Source organism: Gossypium arboreum, chromosome 10 (assembly GCF_025698485.1).
Source record: "Gossypium arboreum isolate Shixiya-1 chromosome 10, ASM2569848v2, whole genome shotgun sequence".
NCBI classification, from domain to species: Eukaryota; Viridiplantae; Streptophyta; class Magnoliopsida; order Malvales; family Malvaceae; genus Gossypium; species Gossypium arboreum.
In genome coordinates this window covers 1189124-1200045 of record NC_069079.1, presented here as the reverse complement: position 1 = coordinate 1200045, position 10922 = coordinate 1189124, and the positions used below count along the sequence as shown (strand labels likewise).

The window sequence follows — 10922 nt, the reverse complement described above, 5'->3', positions numbered from 1 at the left end:
TTTATATTATTAAATTATATTATTTAATTAACTTAATATACTTTGTTATTCTCAAGTTTGAAGCTTGAATACATACAAGCTTATAACTCAATTATATCTCAAGCCTATCTCGAGCTGAAAAATAGATGTATGATTGAGCTTGAGTCAAGTATCAAACTCTGAAAATTCGAGTTGAGACCAAACTTGAGCTTGCCAATATTCGAGTTCGGCTCGATTACACCCTTATACCTAATCCCTTGCCTACCGTTGTATGTATGATTCGATCTTAAAACTGACGAAAACACGTAAATAATATAACACTAATATTTTGATGATTTAATTAAAAAAGATATATTTTTAAATTTAGAGATGAATTTAAAATCTAAATTTGGTATAATTAATTCACAAAATTACGTCATAGTTAACAAGAAATCTTCAAAACTGCAACAGTTGTGTATGAACTGTGGTCAAATATACTTCTTTTTTATCTCTCTCCGATATCTGCAGCTATTTTTGCCCGCATTTAACGAGATAGTATTTTGCATTTGTCTTTTCATTGTTGCCTTAAAAACACATAATCAAAAACCTGAGTTCCGCGTTTTACTCGATTCTCTGTTGTTTCTAATCTCTTGTCTTTCAAAACCCAATTATCTCACCTTTCACACCTTCTCATTCTTCTTCATTTCATGGTCTTCATTCATTTGCTTCCATTTTCTTTTAAAAATGGATCATTGATCTCTATCTGTTTGATCTTTTTCCTCTTAGACCTTCCCTTCTTTGCATCTTTTTGCATATTCATCAATACCATTAGGAAACAACATGATCAATGGAACCTTGCATCAATACTTGGAGGAGATTAAGGAATAGTTGCTTCTCTCTTGAATCTTTTAGCTATCATCAACGTGCTCTATAGGTAAATTCTTATATCACTCGATAAATACTAAGCTTTGTTTCACGGGCAATAATAATAAAGTTCCCTCAGTCACATGTATTTTACTCCTTTGATATGCAGCAACTTTTTGTCCTTTTTCTATTGTTTTTTAAGTGTTTTTGGTGATCTAAATTACAACTATTTCTCCACCAGGCAAAAACATAATCTCTCTCACATTTATTTGAAAACGGCTGTTCCATTGTGTTCTTAGTCCATTATCATGTCTACCAAGTCCAAGATCAAAGGGATCTACAAAAGTTTCAAATACATTTCTCAACTCTTTGGTAACTCCCTTTTCATATACACTTCTGTATGCATTTATTTGAGCATGTTTTCTGGTATTATTGCTTTGCAACTAAGGTAGGAAAAGGGTTTTTTTTCTTTTTTTCTTTTTTGCTGTAGTTGTGAAGGAGAGAGAGATGGAAATTGGGTACCCCACAGATGTGAAACATGTAGCACATATTGGCTGGGATGGCCCTCCTGGCAGTGGCACTGCACCAAGTTGGGTATGTTTTTTCTAAATATTTTGCATTACTTTTACATACTTTTGGATATTCAAATACTACTATCATTGTAGGCCAAAGTGGTGTGTGTTGTGTTTTATCTCTTAATTTGTTGCCTTGGCCTGGATCCCTTGATTGCAGATGAATGAATTCAAGACAGTCCCTGAATTCACAACAACATCAATAGGTATAAGTTTCCTGTTTCAACATGGTTCAATTTACCTTATCTTTTTGTGTGTAGAGTTATATGTGTGCACGTTGCTAACAAGATATTGGTCCAGTTACAATAATTTAAGTGTTTTCAAGTTTGTGTTTGGTTTCTGTTCGTAATCTCTTTCCCCTTGAAACGAAAACGAAAAGTGAAATTTGTAGTAAACATAAGAGGTAAAGGCCTTTCACCCTACACTCAAATATGATTAATATATATATATATATATGCATGGACGTTTAGATGTAAATAAATAATAGAAAAGAATATTAAAATACAGAGAATAGTAGGCAAAAAGTCAAGTTTATATCATGTGCGTAGTTTCATAATGAGACAATAGTAAAAACAAAGACCTTTTTTCAGATATCATGGGATTTTTTTTTAATGTCTCAATTTGTCGATGCTAAGTTTGAATGATATGAAGAAAGTTTTTTAGATTATTTGCTCCCAATAGGAAGAGTTTTGGCTCTTTTGTCACGAGACAAAACTTTCATCTCAAGGGGAATCTATATAGGTTTACCTTGTCCTAATCATAGATCATTTCTCTAGTCCCTTGCAATAACTTCACTCTTGTTTTTCATATGTTAAATTTTGGTTTTGATCCCTTTAATATTATCAAATGTGGGATTGAGTCCTTATACTTTAATTTAACAATTCCAGTTACAATAGTCACTTGGATATTTCTTAAAAACACCCTTTCCAATACAAAAGAAATTCATGTCAGCATGATGACTAAATCCAAATTTGAGCATAGTAGAGAGATCAAAACCATAAGTTGACCCTTTTTTGTCATATTCCTCTTCTTTTAACTATGATCTCAATATGTTGTGACAGATTTTGGACAATCCATGGGATCCCAACCTGCAACAGAGATGATAAGGAACCTATCAGCCAAGGACATGCCAAATGTTCCCAAGAAACAAAAATGGAAAAAGAAGAGCAGTTCATCAAAATCTTCACTAAAGGCTACATACACGCAACTGGGTTCATCAACAGACTTTGAAGCTTAGAAAATCATCATCATGCAGCATTGTGGATTTTGACTTTCAAACAACTGATTCAAGGTATATTCATGGAGATAACAAAGTAAGTTGTAGGAACTTAAAAAGCAAATGCTTGTGTAAATTAGATTTTCATATGTTGATTTTATGAACATAAGGAATGATTATGGTCCAAAAAGGGTATGAAGATATTTTGGCTTAGGGAATAAAATTTTATTAATATCGAATTTTTTTGTTTGTTTTAGTTTCTTAAAGCCCCATTACTCAGCTGATAATAGCAGAGAAGAGTTTGGGCCTACAGCCAGTTCCTGGTGGAAACCCAATAATAAAAGAGGCTTTTTAAAGCCCATTTTTATTGGTGGTGGCATGCATTCATGACTAATAAAATGAGTGAAATTTCTGTGGAAGTCGATGTTTTTGAAGTAAAGTTTTGGATTTGAGTATTGTGAATTAAGCAAATATTGTTGAGAGAATTTGTCCTGAGGTAAAATTAGGAATAGTGTAATGGAACCCGAGTTAAAATAAAAAATTTCGGACATTTAAGCTAATTTATTTAATAAACAAGTATTATTGGGATTAAATTATTAATATTTTTAAATTTCATATAATTTAATTTTTTGAGTTTTATTATTTTTTGAAATTTTTATTTTGATTTTTTTAAATGGATCAATTTAGTCATTTCTAAGATTGAATAGGACCCAAATTTACTATTTATATCAATTTATTACTTTTTTTTCAGATATCCATATTGTAAAAATTTAATTTAACTCAATTTGAATAACTAAAATACTTGTTTAAATTAATCCAAAATAACTCTATTCAATTGAATTGAAATTTAAAACAAAAATTCTCCTCGAAACGAATAACCTATAATTAAAAAGAAAAAAAATACTGGCCAAAAAGTCTACTGTTAAATAATTGTTATGTAATGTCACTTCTTGCATGCCCAAAATGAATGTTAAATAATTACAAACCCTGTTTCCATTTTTGTCCAAAATAAACAAAAAAAATCTCAAGTAAATAAACAAAAGAAGAAAATAAAAACTTAGTACATATTAGAATATTGAAGGAATGGAAGGACATTTTAGTTAATAATTTGGTTGAAATGTTTTAAAACATCCTGAATTTTTAAACCTATCATTAATGATGATTAACAATATTATAACCAAACACCCTATTTATTTCCTCTCTTGTACATCTTCCTATTATTTGCATCTCTTTCTCCTTTTACAACCAAAATTCATTTTGTATAATTATATATTTTCATGAATATTTCTTTGTTTGAAAAGATTGATAAGTATATTAATTCAACTTGATTTAAAATTGAATTTTAATTTATCTATTTCAATTTAATCTTAAAATTATAATTATACATTATATTCTGACCCGATGTGCTATACTTTTAATTTTTATTAAAATAAAAATAATTATTTATTATTTTAATGATACTATTAATTTTTTAGTTAAAAGTATTATCAAATCTTTTAAAAAATCAACTTAAAAGAATATTTTAATAATTTTGAGCCTAAACTTGACTCTGATTCATACACTACATTTAATAGATGATTTGAGAGGAATGGGTAAGAGAAAATGTAGTTAGGGTCACTTAGGATCATATATACATGAAAGAGGATAATATTTATCCATATTGTACATAAGTTGGTGGGTTACATAATAATATAAAGTTGTCACATGTTAAAAGCAATTAAGTGTATTTATTACAGTCAATTGAGTTTTAGTTCGATTGGCATCAATATTGTTATCAGTGTAGAAGGACGTGGTTTCGACTGGACTAAAACGTATTATCCTCTTATTTAAGAGTTAATGAGGGGCTATGGGCAGTTTTAGACAGTATCAAAAAGAGCAAATATGATAAGAACTTATAATAAAATTAATGTTCCAAAAAAAAATCAACTAAGTGTCTTTAAAAAAAAATAAATACAAAGTAGGTCTAAGACTTAATTTAATGTTCCAAAATTTTATAATTTAATTTTTTAAAATGTTTCACTGAGACTACTTAAGAAAACATATTTTAAAATATAATGTTATGTTAGAGGTTGGATTGTTTGTCAAAATTTGAAGGGTTTAATAATTATGAGAATTTGAATAAAAATATTAAATCTAAAACATAAATTTTACGAAAAAAATTCTATTTAAAATTTGAGCCTTATGAGATAATTGGTATAGTTATTCACATATATGTAACTTTATTTATTTATTTATTTTCCATATTTCATAAGATTTTTTTAAAAAATAACCTTATCTATCATTTATCATGCAATTCTTTTAAGGAAAAAATCACTTCATTAACTTTTCTCAAATACTTTTAGATAAATCTCAAAATCATACATGAATTTTGATTTAATATGTAATTTGATATATGAACTTTAATTCAAGAGCAATTACATACATAAAACTTTGATTGCGATTCGAAGTAAACATAAAATTTTAATTTTGAATCAATTGTATACATTCAAATAAATACATCTATTTATTTTTATAATATGTAAATAAAATTATTTATGCACTCAATATGTAAACTTAAAATAATGTTACATTGACAATTGTGTTAATAATTCATAAAAATCGAATCATATCAAAATTTAATATATAAAACTGCACAAAATGAAATTCTATATATAATAGTACACATTGGACCAAAGTTCAAATGTAATTTTAAGATTTATCTTAATATTTTTTATTTTCACCACAGAATGACTAATATTGGTCTTAATTTGGTAAGCAGTTATAATAATCTAGGTTTATATTTCTAATAATCTCATTATTTTGGTAAGAAAATCATTAAATTTATGCAAATTTAGTAAATTTTATTTATTTAAGACATCTTGTTTAGATATAGGATTTGCTTTCTATATGTGTATGGGGAAAAGATATATATATATATATATAAACCTTTAGATAGTTAAAGAAACTTAGTGGATATGCAGAAGTAATTATTTTTACCTAATTAATTCTTTTGGTAAATATATTTAATTTTGTGAAACATTTATGCATTTATTAATGAAAAAAGAGAGCAAGTGGACCTAAAATTAGATTATTAATTAATTGCCTATATGAAAAAAAAAAAAAACACTATCAATGTTGAAGAATTGACAGTGAAAGTAGGTGAAAGCCATGGAGTGAAAGAACCATCATTCACATGGCCAATAAAAAAAATCATTTTGGTTTTTAATTAAGGTTTATTAATTTTGGTTCAGTCTTTTTTCACAAATTAAAAAATTAAAATTAAAATTTAATTTATATTTAGTTATTACATATATTTTATACTTAAATTAGTGAAAACATTATGTTGTAAGAATTAAACAAATGGTTGGACTAATCTGATTTTCTTCGAAAGAAAATAAAACAAATAATAATAGAAACATCAATATTTATTTTATAAATTTAAAAACAAAATTAAATATTTAAATTAATTTATATTCAAACGGTTTTTATCACTTGATCAATTTCTTTATCGATTAATCATTTTTTATTTTATGATATCGATTAAATTAGTTAAATAATTTCTTTCATATTCAACCAATTAATCCGATCTTATTTTAATAACCATATCAAAAGAATATATATAATTCTTTTAAAAATTTAATGAACTATTTCAATTCAATTATTTTTATATTCAATTTAATTTTAATTGGAATTGAAAAAATCGAAATATATTCTGAATTACTTAAATATCTATTCAAAAAAGAAATTAAATAGAATTTTTAATTTTTAATTTTTAATTTTAATAATTTATTTAATCCAATAAGACTCTTACAAGTGAAATTTAAACAAAGAAAAGGGGAATAGCTGCCCCCTCTCTCTCTCTCGCAATTACATTTCACCCTCCATAAATGCCATTGCACCCTCTGCAATAACTCTAATAGCTACCATACACCCTTTTCTCTCCTCTTCCCTGCATTTCCCCCCTTTCTTACCCTTCCTTTGTTTTTCGTTACCTTTTTAGTTCATCTCCTCCATACTTAACCCTCCAATAGCTGGTTTCTCAGGTGACCCTAAACTTAAAAAACCGCCATTCTAAACAAACCTCAAAAAACACCAATGTTGATGCATCTTCTCCAGATATGCCATCAACTTGTTTTTTGTCCTTTTTCAAAGAAATTTATCCGTTATTCTAGTACAAAAAATGTGGTTTCGATACAGTACATATTGGCATAAGCTTTAGTTGAGCGTTACAAAGTTGGAGTATCGTAGGTATTCTAACAATTCGTGCTTTCAACACTGTGTGAACTCAGTTGCTTTAGTCGAGTCATATCTGCACGTAGTAAAATCCAAAGATTTGTTTTTGGTTACACAGAAACCTCCACGGTCCTTTCATTTCTGTTGCAACTTGTAACAATCTCATTGGCTTTACTGGCTTATAAAAAACCCAAATTCCTTCCTTGATAGGCACTTCACAAGCAAAGCAAGAGAATTCCATTTGCTAAATGTTCTTTTTAGTCATCTCCTTTGTCTAAAGGTAATGTTCTTTACTGTTTTTCACTCATTTTCCGCTGCTTTTCTCTTTATCTTTGACTTAAGATTTGATTATATATATATCCATGGTGTTTAAGTTTATGTTTCTCTTGTAGAACAGAAAAGAAAGAAACCGATAGCTTTGGTGGTTGGCTATATTTGTAGCCATGTTCAACTCCGACTTATATGAAAATCCCAACATGTTCGATATGTTCCAAAGGCCGTCTGATAGTGACCAGACGGAAAGGGACGATGATAATAACGATACAAAATCAGGTACTGAAGTAGATGCACCATCTGCTGATGATGATAATCAAGGTCCTGCTTCTAGTGGACCTAGCCGTCGTCGTGCAAAAAGGAAGCGTTACCACCGTCATACTCAGCGACAAATCCAAGAAATGGAAGCGTATGTCTCTTCTTCTTTTTTATGCCTTGTTGTTTAATTGGACATGAAAGTGATAAGATTCTTTTTTTTTTGTCAGCTTGTTCAAAGAGTGTCCTCATCCAGATGATAAGCAAAGGAAACAACTCAGTCGTGAGTTAGGGTTAGACCCACTGCAAGTCAAGTTTTGGTTCCAAAACAAGCGTACCCAACTCAAGGTATATATACATATATATAGATAGATAGATTTCTCATACATATGTGCTTACGTATGTTTATATGCAAAATGACAGGCCCAAACTGAACGCCATGAAAATGGTTTGTTAAAGGCTGAGAATGAAAAGCTTCGTGCTGAGAACCATAGGTACAAGGAAGCTCTTAACAATGCTTCATGCCCCACCTGTGGTGGACCTGCTGCTCTCGGAGAGATGTCATTTGAAGAACAACATTTGAGGCTCGAAAATGCTCGGTTAAGAGAAGAGGTTCTTGAAAAAAAAAACGTTAAAATTAAATAACACTTGTAATTGTAATCTATTGTTATTACTTTGATGCTCGATATATATATTTTTTTTCTGTTGCAGATTGAAAGGATATCTGGAGTGACAGCAAAATATGTTGGCAAGCCTATAGGCCCTTCGTTTTCTCGCTTTGCTGATAGAGCGCCTATCAGTTTTGGAACCCAACCAGGGTTTCTAGGAGAGTATGGTGGTCCTGGTGGTGCTGCTGGTGGCCCTGGTGTTGGTGCTGGTGGTCCTGGTGGTGGTCTTGGTGAGGTTTTAAGGCCAGTCTCTGTGACCAATGAAGCTGATAAGCCTTTGATTGTTGAGCTCGCAGTTACAGCAATGGAGGAACTAATTAGAATGGCTCAATCTGGTGAACCATTGTGGGTTACTGATGAGAATTCAATTGATGTGTTGAATGAAAATGAATACTTGAGAATTTTCCCTAGGGGTATTGGATCAAAACCATTTGCAAATTTGGGGTTCAGATCTGAAGCTTCAAGGGAAGCTGCTGTTATTATTATGAACCCTGTTAACCTAGTTGAGATTCTCATGGATGTGGTATGGTTTTTTCTTTTTTTTCTTTATTGATACAAAATATTTAGCTAATTTTGATCACCCCCAAAATTATTTTTCTGATTTTTTGGTTTTCCTTTTCCAGAATCAATGGTCTACGGTGTTTTGTGGTATTGTTTCAAGGGCTATGACTTTAGATGTTCTATCAACTGGTGTAGCAGGAAACTACAATGGAGCCTTGCAAGTGGTAACTATTAATTATATACTACACATTCAATGATAATAATTGTAACAATCCAACTCGATCTTCTCGTGTCGTGTCGTGTCGTGACATAAAATGATTAATCAATTGATTTTTGTTCTACAGGCATTCATTTGTGCGCGACAACATAAGTCTTCACATATATCGATCTTGTTGTGTCGTGTTGTGACATAAAATGATTAATCAATTAACGTTTATTCTACGTGTATTAATTTATGTGTAACGGCATAAATCTTCACATATATCGACCCTGATGTGTCTTGTTGTAACTTAAAATAATTAGTCAATTAATATTTACTCTGCGCACCTATATTTGAGTATGATGACGTAAGTCTTCACATATATAGCCTAAGACCGTACATTTTTCAGATGACAGCTGAGTTTCAACTCCCTTCACCACTCGTACCTACTAGGGAGAACTATTTCGCTAGGTACTGTAAACGACACCATGACGGAATTTGGGCGGTGGTCGATGTTTCATTGGATAATTTACGCCATGCTCCATTCACCAGATGTAGAAGACGACCCTCGGGTTGTTTGATCCAAGAATTACCAAATGGATACTCAAAGGTATAATAAGTTTAACTCTTTAATTTCACATTAATCCCTGTATACACCAAACAAAATCTATTCATTCAGTGATATATATGTATATACTTACAGGTTATATGGGTGGAAAATGTTGAAGTGGATGATAGAGGTGTCAGTGACATATACAAAACATTAGTGAATACTAGTTTAGCTTTTGGGGCTAAACGATGGGTGGCTACATTAGATCGACAATGTGAACGTCTTGCAAGTGCAATGGCTAATAACATTCCAGCTGGGGATCTAGGCGGTAATATATAAATAAAATTAATGCCATTGTAGTAGCATACTTCATGTTCTTTGTTAATTGTTATTATGTATTACCATTTCAATTATTGTTCTGCCAGTTTTAAATAGCTCTGATGGAAGGAAAAGTATCCTGAAATTAGCTGAAAGGATGGTGAATAGCTTTTGTACCGGAGTCGGAGCTTCGACCGCTCATGCTTGGACGACTTTAACGGGATCCGATGAAATTAGGGTCATGACCAGGAAGAGTATTGACGATCCGGGCAGACCTCCTGGTATTGTTCTAAGTGCTGCAACTTCCTTCTGGGTCGCTGTTCCGCCTAGGAAAGCATTCAATATCCTTAGGTCCGAGAAATTTCGAAGCGAGGTAGTTAAAAAGAAGATAAACCTAAATCCAAAACCCTAAATATACAGTAGCTTTTTTTTATTAACACTTGAGTTTTACAGTGGGATATCCTTTCAAACGGTGGTGTTGTTGATGAAATGGCTCATATAGCTAATGGACGTGATCCAGGCAACTGTGTCTCCTTACTTAGGGTTAATGTACGTTCTAATACAACGCAGTCACATTTTTTTCTTTAATTTCGATATCAATATTCTAACATTTCCAATTTTGTAGGGTGCAAACGCAAGCCAAAGCAACATGTTAATCCTACAAGAGAGCAGCAATGATGCTACAGGGTCCTATGTGATTTATGCCCCGGTCGATTTCGCCGCTATGAACATAGTCTTAAACGGCGGAGACCCTGATTACGTCGCGCTTTTACCTTCTGGTTTCGCGATACTTCCCGACCGTGAAGGACCTAACAGAGGAATAGGGATCACGGAAATCGGCTCCGGCGGGTCACTCGTTACCCTTGCGTTCCAAATCTTAGTTGATTCTGCTCCGAATTCGAAAATCTCTGTGGGATCCGTGGCTACTGTGAATAGCCTAATCAAATGCACTCTTGAAAGGATCAGAACTGCGGTCATGTGTAATGACGCTTGACCGAGCAAACAAAAAATGGTGACTAGATCAACAGTAATAATGAAAGTCAAGAACGCACCTTCCATGTTCCTTGCAAGGAGAATTAGTTTGGTTCGGGTATTGACTTCCTCGGGGGAAAAAGACAATGAGAGCTTTCACCGTTTCTTTTCTTTTATGTTTTTGTGTTTTGAAGTATTATTGGGACTCACAGACCACAGTAGCCATTGGCAAACATTTGGTTTCTGGTTTTATATGTTTTTGGTTTCTTTGAAAATTAATGAATAGCTTTTTTCGTATATTTTCTTTTTCTTCCCCAGTTAGAAAAGTTTTCTATCTATCCAAACAATAATGCATGAAAATCAA

At 31.5% G+C, this 10922-nt stretch overlaps 2 protein-coding genes across 3 annotated transcripts; both read left to right on the top strand.

Moving 5' to 3' along the window:
- The first annotated feature begins 1015 nt into the window (after positions 1–1015).
- Positions 1016–2849, top strand: LOC108452538 (CRIB domain-containing protein RIC10). The gene is made up of 4 exons (XM_017750336.2): positions 1016–1194; positions 1313–1416; positions 1555–1600; positions 2456–2849. The coding sequence occupies exons 1-4, from the start codon at positions 1131–1133 to the stop codon at positions 2629–2631; spliced, it is 390 nt and encodes a 129-aa protein (XP_017605825.1). The 5' UTR covers positions 1016–1130; the 3' UTR covers positions 2632–2849.
- Positions 2850–6417: 3568 nt separating this feature from the next.
- LOC108487226 (homeobox-leucine zipper protein PROTODERMAL FACTOR 2-like) lies at positions 6418–10857 on the top strand. Of its 2 annotated transcripts, XM_053020716.1 has the most exons (12): positions 6418–6837; positions 7033–7102; positions 7220–7504; positions 7581–7698; positions 7774–7962; positions 8062–8541; positions 8642–8743; positions 9128–9328; positions 9422–9596; positions 9694–9959; positions 10040–10135; positions 10212–10857. In XM_053020716.1, exons 3-12 carry the CDS (start codon positions 7266–7268, stop codon positions 10578–10580), a joined length of 2235 nt encoding a protein of 744 aa, XP_052876676.1. In that variant the 5' UTR covers positions 6418–6837; positions 7033–7102; positions 7220–7265; the 3' UTR covers positions 10581–10857. The 2 variants fall into 2 exon arrangements, with proteins under 2 accessions (XP_052876676.1, XP_052876675.1); XM_053020715.1 differs by having other exon boundaries at positions 6418–7102; positions 7215–7504.
- The last annotated feature ends 65 nt before the right edge of the window (positions 10858–10922 follow it).